The sequence below is a fragment of the Mirounga leonina genome, unplaced genomic scaffold (assembly GCF_011800145.1).
Source record: "Mirounga leonina isolate KUSES-001 unplaced genomic scaffold, KU_Mleo_1.0 Mir_168, whole genome shotgun sequence".
NCBI lineage: Eukaryota > Metazoa > Chordata > Mammalia > Carnivora > Phocidae > Mirounga > Mirounga leonina.
The window spans coordinates 69,945,126-69,960,349 of NW_023270426.1; the positions used below are offsets into that span (position 1 = coordinate 69,945,126).

General features: G+C 39.7%; 1 protein-coding gene across 12 annotated transcripts in view; it reads left to right on the forward strand.

Moving 5' to 3' along the window:
* The window catches only part of PAM (peptidylglycine alpha-amidating monooxygenase), a 283,495-nt gene that overhangs the window by 173,892 nt on the left and 94,379 nt on the right, over window positions 1-15,224 (forward strand). For all 12 annotated transcript variants that reach the window (XM_035014984.1, XM_035014985.1, XM_035014986.1 and 9 more), the window contains exons 5-6: window positions 1,126-1,213; window positions 13,653-13,738. In XM_035014984.1, the coding sequence (XP_034870875.1) occupies window positions 1,126-1,213; window positions 13,653-13,738 (174 nt within the window). The remainder of the gene's footprint in view (window positions 1-1,125; window positions 1,214-13,652; window positions 13,739-15,224) is intronic.

The following is a 15,224-nucleotide window of genomic DNA, read 5'->3' on the forward strand; positions in this document are numbered from 1 at the left end:
TTTAGATTTTTCTGTGTAAAGGGGACTTAGAAACTGGCCTGGTAGCACAGCATTTCGAATGCAGACAAAAGTAGATGAGCCACACCCAAACCAGGAAAGGGAGCTCATGCTGATTATTGACCATGCATACTAGTATAATTTATCTTTAGTTTTTGCTTTGTTTTCTCTCTGAACTCATTTTTGTTTATTTTAATGTCTTTCAACCACTATTATTGGGAGAAAAAAAAAAAGAAATGGCCTTGCATAAGTTCCAGTATCCCTTTAACAAGTGCACAGTGCTCATCCAGGACAGTGATTTTTCTCTCTTTTGTACTTTTGTAAAGATATATTTCCCGGGCGCCTGGGTGGCTCAGTCATTAAGTGTCTGCCTTCGGCTCAGGTCATGATCCCAGGGTGCTGGGATCGAGTCCCACATCGGGCTCCCTGCTCGGCAGGAAGCCTGCTTCTCCCTCTCCCACTCCCACTGCTTGTGTTCCTGCTCTCGCTATCTCTGTCTCTGTCAAATAAATAAATAAAATCTTTAAAAAAAACAAAACAAAACAAAAGATATATTTCCCAAAAAAGGATACATTTTCCACTTTTATTTTCTAGTAATTTTTTTCTTCATATCACATCCCAGTGACTACCGTGATTTTGAGATGGTAATAAATTTCTCTTATGAATCCTTTTGCTCATGTCCTGACCACTCACTGTGGTTTCTGCTGTGCAGTGTTGTGCGGTGTTTTATGCTACTCAGCACTCTACTGAAATCTGGAAGGGAATATATTGTGAACGCATAGCCTGGAGCTTTCATTTTGTACCCCCATACTGCTCTCAACCCTTCAAAAGGGGTTTTCCATTAAAAAAGTATGTGTGGGTAGATGTGTAGTTTCAGCCTATTAATTATTACTTTCTCTTTTTGTTATATAATAGTTCACTCTCCTACTAAATTAAATTGTCAGATCATGCTCTTAATCTTAAGGAATGAGAAAGGTAATTTATACAATCAGGGCCTTCTATCCTAAGAGCAACAAAACATCTTTGTTACACAGCTGTTGGGACTGTTGAATGATGCCTTCTCTTGCGACAGTTTGTGCACAGAAGTGTAACTTGTATTCACAATCATGTGTCCTTTTCTCTTAACAGTTGACTTCAAACCTCGTGCCAGCATGGATACTGTCCATCATATGTTACTTTTTGGATGCAATATGCCTTCTTCCACTGGAAGTTACTGGTAAGGGAAAATGGGCTCACAGTCAAAAGGGGTGTAGAAAATGTATGTCTTTTATAAGTACAAATTGCATCTGTGGACATATTTTGCAACTGATTAATAAACAGGTAGAATATTTACTTTTCAGGAAAGAACATGGTTCTTTTGCATCACGTGGTTATCATGGTCTGATTATCACAGTTATTTAGTCTGCAATGGAGCACATCCATCAGTCTTTGACACTGACTTAATAAATTTATGTCTGTTGTCATAGATAGCATATCAAGGTACAGACAGCTTATAAAAAAGGACTGACAATTTAGATAATGGATGCTCTGATGTTTACTTTTTTTAAGATCATGCTTCAACCCAAAGAGCACCAAGCCTCTGTTCATTGATCACTCTTTTATCCCAGACACCGTGCTAGGTGATCTGTATACACCATTTCATTTTTTTTCCTAAAGGTTTTGCAGAACAGTTAATATTGTCCCCACTTAACAAACAAGGAGCCTGAGCCTCAGAGAATCAGTATCATGCTTAAGGTAACTCAGCTGGTTGGTAGAACCCTGGGTTGTCTGGTCCCAAATCCAAAGTTATTTCCATTTTACCACACTGCCTCCCATTGATTCAAGAACTGTTGCAGTTTTAGAATTTATTTTAATCACTGTAGTGAGTCTTAATATCTTGCTATGAATGGTCAGTAAACATCTATTAAGTGCCTGTTATATGCCAGAATGATAGCAGATGCTGTGGGAGGTTGTAGAATAGATAGATATGTTTTATTATCCCTAGAAGCTTACAGCATAATTATGGCTTGAGATCTGTCCTTTCATTTTGTTCTTTGGTGTTCACGAAGATTGGTCAGCTTTGAAAATAGCCATGCATTTTAAGTCTCCTATTTTGCAACAATAGCCAGAATCACTGGTAGATATTGAACAGTCCAGAATGACTAGTGTGTCTTGCTTTGCAATGAAGAAGGGTCTGTTTTGTGTTCCTTTCCCTGCATAATCACGAACACTGATAGACCTTTCTCTGCACATCCTCATATTCGTCTGGCTGATGCAAGGCACACCGCAAATGCATTCTGGTCATTTTTATAACAAACAATTGTAATATATATTTGGAACTGTTAAAAGCACAGGGCAATTAGTGGAAATCTCCAGGGACCAAGTACCATCAAAGCATTTGTTAATAGGCTTAAGTTATTTGATGAAAGGGTTATATCACATAGGAATCCAGCTCACATGACTGGGTTTATGTAAAAACGGGGCCAGCAAATCACAATTAATACCCTTGACTATCAACATTCCAGTTTTTTTTTTTTTTTTTTTTTTTTTGCTCTTCGGTAAATTTTTGTAAATAAGATTCTGGGATTAAAAGATTATTCTGTGACAGCTTCTTCTGAATCTTAATCACGAAATCATGTCCTTTGGCTTTATGTCTTAAAAATATTTCTTCTAAACAATATTTACCTTTGGGTTAGAATTCATGAAAACAGCTAGAAGGGGTGTCAGCATTTAAAACCTGCTTTACCTTTACCTTGGTTAAAGAGAATGAGTGAAAAAATAAAATGTCACTAAGTGTTATTATGGTTTTAATTAAGAAAAATCTTATTATAAAATGAACTAAGACTAGTTCATTGTTCTCATATCAAGGGAACATCAGAGCAAATATTATTTTGGTCCTGTAAAAATATTTATTAATATTCTTAAATATGCTGTTTTGAAATTAAGTCTAGTAAAATATATTTTCCAAAAGACTTCCAAGTGGGGGAAAGAGAGAATTTAAAGAAAATGTAAATGAAAGTGAAAACAGCAATTTTGAGTAAAGTAATTGCCACAGGTATTATTTTGCTAACATTATGACTTGAAAGGCAACATAGTAGAGTGAAGGAAAGTGAAAATAGCAATTTTGAATAAAGTAATTGCTACACATACTATTTTGCTAACATTATGACTTGAAAGGCAACATAGTAGAGTGAAGGAGTAGTGAACTCTAACTAGCTAGATTCCCTGAGTAAATTACTTATTTCATGTGAACTGGCCTCGGTTTCTTCATTTTAGCAAGGGACTACTACTAGATCATTTATAGAACTCCTCTATGCTCTAAAATTCCGTAATTCTATGAATATAAATTGCACGCAGATGCTGAGTCAGATTGGAAAGTCATCATAAGATACGTGCACTGGTCGACTCACCTCAAGCAGGCAGCCCACCACATTTTGCCATTCATTTGCATCCCTGAGTGATTAGAGCCCTGAATGGCATTATACATATGTCATTTTAAATGGGTTTTAAAATCTGCCTTGCAGCACATATTCCCACTTAATCTATAGGTTAGGATTGACTTTATAACCCTACAAGGACAGTAATTAATGGTGTTACTGATCTTCTTCTAGCCACGCCCAAAGTGTTCACCTAACATTTAAATTTATTCCAATATATATATATATGTAGTAGCTGTTCAGTATGTAATCTAAGTGAAACTGTTCTAGTGACTCTGACTTCCACAATCCAGTCTTATTCTCCATTTAAAAATGGTATAGATTTTTTATCCCCCAGTATTTGGCAAGACCCATGCTTCTTTAAAGCATTGGAGCTCATGGGATATTTCATGGACTAAACGTTGCAGTTACTTCGCAAAAACATCTTCCACTCCCTGCCCCCAAAGCCACATGTGCTCAGCCATGGAAACAGTCAGTGGATGTTTTCCAACTGCTTGGCCTCTCATCCTCCCACCTGAATTACAATACTAATAACAAAAATCTATCAGTGTCAAAGCCTTGCATTATTTTTCTAAAATGGTCGAGTCATGAAATTTATCACACACATTTTACAGTTGCAAATCTATTCCTCAACTGCTCCAAGATCTAGACAGTAGTTAAATTAAGATTCCCAAACTTTCACATGTATTTTTGGATATGATACCTATAATGTTTTTTGATGCTTAAGAATATCCAGAACTCATTCACACTCTGAGGAAATCTTTATGGGAATACAAAGCTGTTTTAGTGAAAGAAGAAAAAGCTAATAGGATATTTTAACACCCAAACATCAAGCTTAGATTTCCTTTTTTTTTTTTTTTTTTCAGTTTGTTAGCTAGGATTACCCCCCTTTCTTCACTTGGGTGTTTTATTTTCATTGCCAGCAGGTTGGCAAGTAGGTATGTGTCTCTAATAAAGTAAACATTTTCCCCCTGAAATTATGAAGTTATAATTCATCCCGTCTTCAGGCAGCACTCTTAATATGAAAGTAAAGAGCTCTTCTGATGATGTTTCCCTGTTGTGCTGCTCTCCTTTGCTCTTTGTAATTCCCTCTTTCTACTGTTCATTAAAATATATTTACAGTTATATTAAGTTTACATGAACATAGTAGACACAGCATGAAGCAGTTTTCATTATGTAGTCATTTTAATTTTAAAGTTTTTTTTCCCCTACACATATTCCAGTCTTTTGTGTCTCATTCCAAATTAGCAGCTCACACTGGTAATGTGTCTAGTTAATTATATGCATGTGCATTTAAATTGCATACATTGATATGAACCTTTTAATATACTGTGGGGTGGTCCCTTTATAGTTAGAGTGGGCCTGGTGCTCAATTCCAAATTAACATACCTCTCGAGGATGCAAATAAGGACCAGCTGATGGAAAAGCACCAGCTCTGCTGGCCCATGTAAGGAAGGCAGCAGTACCTGTCAGATGTAACCTTCAAGTCTTCTCTCCCGGGCCTTTAAAGGAGGAGACAATTTACTGTATCTGGGGACCCACAGAAAGTAATAGCACCAAGAATGGAGCAAGCGTAGTGATTTGTTGGATTCCATTGGTCCTTGCAGACTTAATTCAAAGCAAGGCAGTTCTAAGTTCCCCAGATTTCTTGGCTGAATATGAGCCATAAGTGAGTAGATGCTTTTGGGGGCTTTTTTACGGTCAATAAGGAAATGAGGGTCCGAAAACTGGGTAATTTAGACATAAAGCACCTACTACAGCTCTTCATTAAAAAAAGGGTAAATTTTAGGAGATCTTAGAAATTGACATATTGCATTTGTTCTTTCTGTGAACACCTTTATTTTATTTTTATTCTAACAGTCAGGGTTTTTTTGTTTGTTTGTTTGTTTTTTTTTAAATACATGGTTGGCTATGGAGAGTATTTCAGGCTTTGAAAATCACCATGTTTTGTTCATACAAGTTGTTTGACATTGGGGTAATTTGGGAGCACCGCTTTTTGTAATGTGAGTTTGTACAGGCCTGTGCACTTTTTTTTTTTTTAAGATTTATTTATTTATTTGAGAGAGGGAGAATGAGAGAGAATGAGAGGGGGGAAGGTCAGAGGGAGAAGCAGGCTCCCCGCTGAGCAGGGAGCCCGATGCAGGGCTCGATTCCGGGACTCCAGGATCATGACCTGAGCCAAAGGCAGTCGCTCAACCAACTTAGCCACCCAGGCGCCCTCAGGCCTGTGCACTTTTATCTGCTGAACACAAGACCTAGGGTTTAAGGCAATTTATGATGGCCAACTGCAAGGTTATGTGTTCACAATATTGGGTGATTAAAGTGAATGGGCTTCTTCCGTAACCTGCCTTGTACTTAGGTGTCATCTTCTATGCATAACTGAAATTATTATGTTTAGTCTCAGCAATTAATATTTGGTTGAAAACTATTTCTAATAATGCTTGTGACCAACTACTTTTTACAAATCAAAAAAGATGGCTTCTACAGGTTGTTTGATCTTTTTTGAAAAGAAGAATCCCAGCTGGTTAAATGAAGCTATTTCCAGCTGTTGTAACTTGGAATCATTCTCAAGCTAAAGCAGTAGTGCTTTACAGTCCTGTGAAGCTTTAGCTTAAATCCCTTTCAACTGCTTCTATTTATTAACCACCTGCTGTGTCTTTTTAAATGCCATTGTCTCCACAGGGTTACAGATGCTGATGAGAGGAAAGAGAAGAGTAGCTAAAACATATATATATATATATGTGAGACACCCTGCCTGGTTACTCATTTAAATGACTGGTTTCTTTAGGGTGATATTATGTCTACAGCTTAGTTGCCCCCCTCATGGTGATAATGGTTCTTTGGTTGAGAATGGTATTTCCATATGCTGCCTTCAGGCACCCTCTCCATATCCTCGCTACCTGTCATCTGTACATGCTGTATCTTCCGCAATCCCCTCTTTGTTTCTTCTGCCACAGTGAAACTTCTAAAGTTAAACATTCATAGGTGTATCTTCCGCAATCCCCTCTTTGTTTCTTCCGCCACAGTGAAACTTCTAAAGTTAAACATTCATAGGTGTATCTTCCGCAATCCCCTCTTTGTTTCTTCTGCCACAGTGAAACTTCTAAAGTTAAACATTCATAACATCCTTGTCGGTATAAATAAAAATAACACAGTCTCCAAAACCTGTGCTATACCTTGTTCTAAGCACTATAAAATGTGCCTTTGATTGTGTAACAAATTTTAGGTATAAATCCCTGCTAGGCTAAAATTGATTGTATCCATTTTCTTTTTCAATGTAATATAATAGATTCATATGATAGTGCATATCAGGGTAGTATGAGGGATCTTTGTTTATATAAGACACACTTGGTACTTATTCTTACTTGTAGTTACCAGTGATCATAATCCTTGGCTAATTTTTTTTAAAGACTTTATTTATTTATTTATTTATTTGAGAGCGAGAACGAATTGGGGGGAGGGCAGAGGGAGAGGGAGAAGCAGACTCCTCCCTGAGCAGGGAGCCCCACATGGGGCTTGGGGCTCGATCGCAGGGCCTCAGGATCACGACATGAGCCAGCCAAAGGCAGACGCTTAAGTGACAGAGCAAGCCACCCAGGTGCCCCTTCCTTGGCTAATTTTTTTTTTTTTTTAAGATTTTATTTATTCATTTGAGACACAGAGATACAGAGAGAGAGAGAGAGAGAGCATGAGCAGTGGGAGAGGCAGAGGGAGAGGAAGAAGCAGACTCCCCGCTGAGTCAGGAGCCCGATGTGGGACTCGATCCCAGCACCCTGGGATCATGACCCGAGCCGAAGGCAGACGCTTAACCATCTGAGCCACCCAGGCGCCCCAGTTCCTTGGCTAATTTATAGAAACCTGGATTAGAGGTGTTCCTTAGCAACTGACCACTTCTTGGTAGACTAGTGTCAACTTTAATAATGTACAATGGCATGATTGTAACCATTTCGACAGTTTCAACAGAAACAGACATTACATAACTTTAAACATGGTTCTTTTCTGGCAGACTAGTATTTATGTTAAACAGAATAGCAATATTATAGCATTGAGCTATAACATTCAGCATAAAGCCAGTTGTAATAAACATTGGTCAAATTATTTAACTTGTGTTGGTCTGTAAAATGGGACTACTAATCCCACCTAATTGGGCCACCATGAAGAATAAATAAAGTGATGTAAATAATGGCACAGTGCCTGGCACGTAGATGTACTTAATAAATGGTAGTTGTTATCCTTATTTATTTAATTAATAAAATATTTCTTAGCCATCTACCATGTGCCGAGCACTTTGTTAGGCACTGAAAATTTGGTGTGAACAAAACAGACACACCCTCTTTTTTATAGACTTTGTGGCTTCTTTAATCTCACTAGGAAGGTGGGGTGTGAATATTGTGGGGCTGTTTATCAGGCTGGTGCCTTTTAATCACCGCTCTTATTAATTAAATATCCTTCTAATTACTATGTTAATAGTAATACTTATTGCATACCCATTGCATTGATATTCACATAAGATTTGTCTGAATTGGGAAGTATGTTCTGTGGGTTTATAGAGCAGTTAATGAAATTTGAATACCTGAGCCATTCCAGATGCAATTTTGAATGATAAAGAATATGCCACATATGCCATTGATTATATATTGTGTTTCTTAAAGAAACGTTCTAATTTTGGATAATTTTCCTGTGGCCCTGATATTTAACTTACTAAAATTGGAATTTAAGGCTATATAGACTTAACTTGAGGGTATGACAATTTTATTTAAAAAAATTTTTTTTTTAGGGACGCCTGGGTGGCTCAGTCGGTTAATAAGCTCAGTCAGTTAAGCATCTGCCTTCGGCTCAGATCATGATCCAAGGGTCCTGGGATCAAGTCCAGCTTCAGGCTCCCTGCTCAAAGGGGAGCCTGCTTTTCCCTCTGCCTACCACTCCCCCTGCTTATGCTCTCTTGCTCTCTCTCTCTCTCTCTCTGACAAATGAATAAATAAAATCTTTAAAAAATTTTTTTTAGATAAAAAAAGAAATGAGTTGTCAGTTCTGATCTTCCCTGAGTAACCGTGGATTTTAAATAGCCTTTAACTGATATAACTAGAGAGTACTTTAACAGTCAATCATGCTTTATTTGGATAATTCAAAATGACAGGTTAGCATTTTTCAGTGCTTGGCATAGTCTGAAAATATTCCTGCCATCTGAATGGTTTCCCCATGGATTAGAGGTGAAAAGGTTCTAAAAGCAAAGGTCCAAGAATCCAGAATAATTTTCTTTTCAAAAGTTAATTCTCATCACTTTTACTACAAATACTAAGAAACCACAAGGGAGCTATGTGAATCTTTTCACAATTAATTGGCTTAATCTGGAGGAGCCTTAAGGAGAAGCTGCTAGAATTGTAAGACTAAGAAGTCTAGTTGATGAGGCCTGAAATTACAACAGCCATTGATCAAGGGTTACATTGCTTCCTAGCCTGAAGACTTTTCTTATTAATAAGAATAGTAAAAATCCTCTCTATTTTTGTAGTACTCTTTGGAAGGCCAAAATACCATTTTTATCCCTTTGGTCCTTTTTTTTTTTTTTTTTTAAGTAATCTCTACATCCAACGTGGCCTTCACCTACAACCCCAAGATCAAGAGTTGCACACTTGGGGCGCCTGGGTGGCTCAGTTGGTTAAGCGACTGCCTTCGGCTCGGGTCACGATCCTGGAGTCCCGGGATCGAGTCCCGCATCGGGTTCCCCGCTGAGCGGGGAGTCTGCTTCTCCTTCTGACCCTCCCCCCTCTCATGCTCATTCTCTCTCTCAATAAATAAATAAAATCTTTAAAAAAAAAAAAGAGTTGCACACTTGACCAACTGAGTCAGCCAGGCGCCTCTCCTGGGGTTATTGTATGTGGAGAAAATATGATGTTATTTTTTCATTTAAAAGGGAAGATATTATTCTGAAAATGAAACGGTGTAGGGATTTTATTCAAATGCTCTTTGCCACTCTGTTATATTTTCCCATTGTATTATCCATTCCAGAATCCATTTCTCTTGGCCTCTTGTTTTTCCTCTTCTCCTCGTACTCTCACATACTAAGTTTTAGGATTAGTCTCAATATCCCAGTGCCTTCCAGTAAGTCATTCTTTACTCAGTCTTGAGTTTAATAAATTTCTTAAAAATTATAAAGCAGGATTTGAAAAATCAAGGTTTGTTTTTGGAGCTCTTCTTTTACCAGAGCTAATGGGAAAATAAAATATAAAATCATTGTCTCTTTGGGAATAAGTGAGAACAATTACCTAGAATTTGATTTTAGAATTGTATACACACATTGCAGCTTAGTTCAGATATTATAGTAGTGTAGTCATCGAAGCTTATCTTCACAGAATATCATTTTCTGCCCGTAAATCAATCTCATGAATTGAGATAGAAGGGAGGGTGACAGGCAGAACTTTGAATCATGGCTGGAATATGTGACCTTTGGAAGTTAAAACTCTCTGAGCTTATTCAGCTGTAAAGCATAACCTATTTGCAGTGTTCTCATGAAAGCTGATTTCTACAAAATACCAGGCAAGTAATAATTCAGATTTATCGTTGTTTAAATATTTTACTTAAAGCTTCTTGAGGAAATTAAAAAAAAAATTTATTATACTTGACACTGCAATAACATTTAGGCCAATTCAAATCTTCGCTTGTATGTGAAAAGTTAAAAACTTACTTGGAAGGTAACTTCACCAAACATTTCTTGAATATTTACTAAATGCCAGGCAGGATTGCAGGTGCTGGGAGTTTATTAAACCACAGAGTATGCACAGTCTGGTTGGAGAGGAGATAAGTAAGCTGATGCTTAAGATGGACGCTGTGGTTAATGAGTGGGAGGCTGAGGATCAGAGAAAGCTTCCCCCAGGAGAAAGTCTGAAGGGAATTTTTTTTTTTTTTTTAAAGATTTTATTTATTTATTTGACAGAGAGAGACACAGAGAGAGAGGGAACAGAAGCAGGGGGAGTGGGAGAGGGAGAAGCAGGCTCCCCGCAGAGCAGGGAGCCCGATGCGGGGCTCGATCCCAGGACCCTGGGATCACGACCTGAGCCGAAGGCAGTCGCTTAACCGACTGAGCCACCCAGGCGCCCAGTCTGAAGGGAATCTTGAAGGAGAAAGGAAGTATAGGTTTGTCAGGCAGAGATTTGGGGAAGGGGTTTTCCAGGCCAAGGGAGTAGTACGGGAGAGAGACTTTAAAAAGTGGCAGAAACTTGGCATGAATAAAACGGGACCTTTTTCTGAGATATAAAAGGTCCCAGATAGGGCGCCTGGGTGGCTCAGTTGGTTGAGCGACTGCCTTCGGCTCAGGTCATGATCCTGGGGTCCCGGGATCGAGTCCCGCATCGGGCTCCCTGCTCGGCGGGGAGTCTGCTTCTCCCTCTGATCCTCCCCCTCTCATGCTCTCTGTCTCCCATTCTCTCTCTCTCAAATAAATAAATAAAATCCTTAAAAAAAAAAAAAAAAAAGGTCCCAGATAATGAAAAACCTTATGTGTTATGCTACAATGTTTGGATTTTATTTTCATGTTATTTTTGGGAAGCATTGCAAAGGTTTTGTGCCAGCAAATGACCTAATCAAGTATGTAGCTTAGAAAAACTTACTAAAACAGTTTTCTCTGTTATATTTCATTCTGGTTCCTTCTAGTCATACGCTGAATTGACTTCCATATCAGAGGAAACAATTATCTTGCTTAACCTGAGACTGTCATCACATTGATGGGAGGCACTTTTGTATATTTATGATCTTTGTTGAAAGCTATGAAAATTGCTACCCAGACCTTTAAATTTTAGTAGCTCACAGTAGTGAGATACAAAGTTCATCACATATGACAGCCTCATTTCTTAAATTCTAATAGCATGAGGCCGAGGAGGAAAACTGCTTTGGGGCACTGTCCAGTACCCTAAGCTTTGTGGCACAGTGGGCACGAGGGTGTCAGACATTTGCTCCAATGCACACGTCTCACATGATAATTGATCCTTCGTCCTAAGTATATTGTTCTTGACGGTGAACACTAAGAAACCACTGGTTGATGTGTTTTACATTGCACACTACCCAATTCCTTTCTACATCCTGTTTGATAGAAGCAAAAGCATTTGCTAAATAGAACCTTATGGGGACCTCCTGGTTCCCGGTCCCTCACTCCTTCATTCAGGTGGGTAATAGGTGTCTGTCCTTACTGCCTATTCCCCCACCCATTTCTGGCCATAAGCAGGGAACATGTTAGGATTCCCTGCCTCTGAGTTTGAAGGTACATTTTACCAGTGATTTTCTTATCTGTGACCTGGTGTCGTCCAGGTTCTAGCCTCAGTTCCTAACCTGTTTAGAAAGCTATCACGGCCTGCCTTTATTTTTTTTTCCCCGGCCATGGGCAGTGCCCATTTTCTCCTGTGTGAGCCAGCCTCCTGCCCAAGAAGCTATATTTGTCCTTGTCCTTGATAGCCCTCCAACCTTTCAAGTTTTTCTAAACCCCTGAGTCAGACTTAGCTTGGTGCCAGTTTCCCAAAACACAGATCTAGAAAGGCAACATAAAAACATTACCGAATGGTGTTTTGAAAAATCCAATTCTAGAACAGAACAAAATAAGAGATATAGTCATGGAAAAAAAAAAAATGTGTGGCTTGGACGCAGGAAGCGTACCATTAATGAATTTGGATTGACCACCGTGGATTCTAGTGTGTCCGTCAGCATAGCAGGGGCCACACGTACGCGGGCACCACAGCCCGAGCGGGAGGCTTGGCACACAGGCCTGTGAGGGTTTGCCGACATGCCCACGACCCACAGCGGCTGATGGGAGGTTCTGGGATTCGAATCCAGATGCGTCTTTCTGCCTAGGCTCCTTTCACCCACAGCTCTGCTTCTCAATGATGAATCTCGAGATGAAGTGAATGTTTTGTTGAAGAATGCATTACCCTGGTATAGTGCTTTGAGGTGTGCAAAGTGCTTTCTCTTGTATCTCATTTGGTTTACAGAGTAACTGTGAGGTAAGTGTAGCTGACCCTGTTTTACAAGAGAGAAAACTGAGGCTCAGTAGATTGAGTGAATTGCCCAACAGGAAACAACTTACAAATGGCACAGCCAGTATTCAAACACTCAGAGTCACGTATGTAGCACCAAGAACCCCTTAAGGGGGCTACACTGGTATGGTTCCCCCTGCTGAAGGTAGGTGCTGGGCGCTACTGTGTGTTGACGTGGCCAAGATTTATTGATAATGCTGAGCCCCAAGGGGAAATGTGGACGACATTTCTTTTAGTCCCCTTCCAAATGAACACTGTGTTAGTGCTGGTTTCCATGTGCTGTCTGTGTGATGCTTACCTTCCTACCTGATTTACACACATTACATTCCACATAGGCACATATCCAATTATAAATTGTACCTCCGCCTCACAGGATTGGTGCACGTCGGGTAACACACAGGTGCATCTCCCTTTGTATTTACTTTTTTTCACATAGAAAATTATTCTTTGCTCTAGTCTTTTTTTTTTTTTTTAAGATTTTATTTATTTATTTGAGAGAGAGAGAATGAGAGACAGAGAGCATGAGAGGGAGGAGGGTCAGAGGGAGAAGCAGACCCCCTGCCGAGCAGGGAGCCCAAGCAGGGACTCGATCCCGGGACTCCAGGATCGTGACCTGAGCCGAAGGCAGTCGCTTAACCGACTGAGCCACCCAGGCGCCCTCACCTTTATTTTTTTTTAAAGATTTTATTTATTTGGGAGAGAGAGAGTGAGAGACAGAGAGCACGAGAGGGAAGAGGGTCAAAGGGAGAAGCAGACCCCCCGCCGAGCATGGAGCCCGATGTGGGACTCGATCCCCGGACTCCAGGATCATGACCTGAGCCGAAGGCAGTCGCTTAACTGACTGAGCCACCCAGGCGCCCCTATTTTCTTTTTTTTTTTTAAGATTTTATTTATTTGACAGAGATAGTGAGAGCAGGAACACAAGCAGGGGGAGTGGGGGAGGGAGAAGCAGGCTTCCCGCGGAGCTGGGAACCCGATGCAGGCACTCAATCCCAGGGCCCTGGGATCATGACCTGAGCCGAAGGGACTGAGCCCCCCAGGCGCCCTCTTTGCTCTAGCCTTTGTTAGGATCTTAAAGCTGGTGTGACTGCAATCATGATATTCTATGTATTTTACTTTGTTTTCAAATACCTTCCCCTATCCTCTCCTCCCCGTGGTGAATGATTTATGTGTTTTGCTACTTGAATCTTCATTTACGGCTACTTTTTTTTTTTTCCTTCAGGTTTTGTGATGAAGGAACCTGTACAGATAAAGCCAATATTCTCTATGCCTGGGCAAGAAATGCTCCCCCTACCCGCCTCCCCAAAGGTATACCTGAGGCCTCTTGCACAGTCTTCTCTAAAGCTGTTTAATTTCTGACTCCAGAGTACTTTTTATCGTATGTCCTTCCCACAGTTGTCGGCAGTGTTCCATTTTGCAATTTCACAATAAAAATTACCTGTATTACTTGCTTTGCCCTGAAAAGGTTTCACTTAGGTAGTTACTCTTTCTCTGCCTCTCTTTGGTAAGTAACTTGCCCACACAACAGTTTAGACAGAATTAGAAAATATCCAAGTATACCTCAAGCCACCTTTGGCCTATGGGACATTGGCTCTTGATGGCAGGAGCGTTTCATGAGCCAAGAGAGCTAGGAATTAAATAAATTGCTGTTTCAGCAAACAGGTATTTTTTTTAATAGTCTTGGAACCTGGGTATTGAATGTAATGCCAAACCTCAGCTGGCTTCCTGACTTCACTCTAAACTGTTCATAACTTCCAATGTGTGAATGAATTACCAGGCTCTCCTTTATTACCATGTTTCTTTTTTTTTTTTTTTTAAAGATTTTATTTATTCATTTATTTGAGAGAGTGAGAGAGAGAGCACATGAGAGGGGGGAAGGTCAGAGGGAGAAGCAGACTCCCTGCCAAGCAGGGAGCCCGATGCGGGACTCGATCCCCGGACTCCAGGATCATGACCTGAGCCGAAGGCAGTCGCTTAACCAACTGAGCCACCCAGGCGCCCCTATTACCATGTTTCTTAATATCAAGGGGAATGTGCCATTCTCTAACAGGTAGGTCTGCCATGGTTCAGGGACGGTGTCTCGTGATACACATGCTCTTCCCTTGCCCCCCTGCCTTCGCCAGCTCTAATTTTGCTTCAGATGAGCTTCTCAATCCTCTCAATAGTTTACCAGGCAGCTGCTACCAAACAAGTGTGGCAGCTAATGGCGGCTGGGGGAAGGCGGTTGTAGATTTGTTGGCATTTTTAAGATCCATTCATTGAGCAGATAGGAAAAAAAACTATCTCCGCCTATAAATATTTTCTCTGTAGATTTTTTTTAAAGCTTCCTAGCAGACTCTATTAATAGTACGACTATTAGGAACCCTTCAGATTCCAAGAACCTATTGACACACTGGACTTTGTAATCTCACTGATAACTGATTTTCTCAATAACATTTTTGCAGATAACCTGTTTTCATATGGGAATAAAAGCCTTTCCCCTGAGATGCTCCTAAGAAGTCTGTTTTCGAGATTCAATCAGAAAATAAAAATGAACATGAATATATTCAAAACAAAATGAAAGAATGGGTTTATGTATGTCTGTTATATATAAAATCAACAAGGGCAGAATTTTGTTTTCTATTTCTTTCAGAATGAGTGAATTTTCCTCTTAAAGTGTATGTGATTACTCTGGTTCTGAAATGGGAAGTATGAATAGAATCCTATCAGAGCTTTGAAAAGGAATGATAGATTATATTAGAAATGTTCAGTGAATGCCAAGTTCATTTTATTTTTAATATAACATAATTTCATA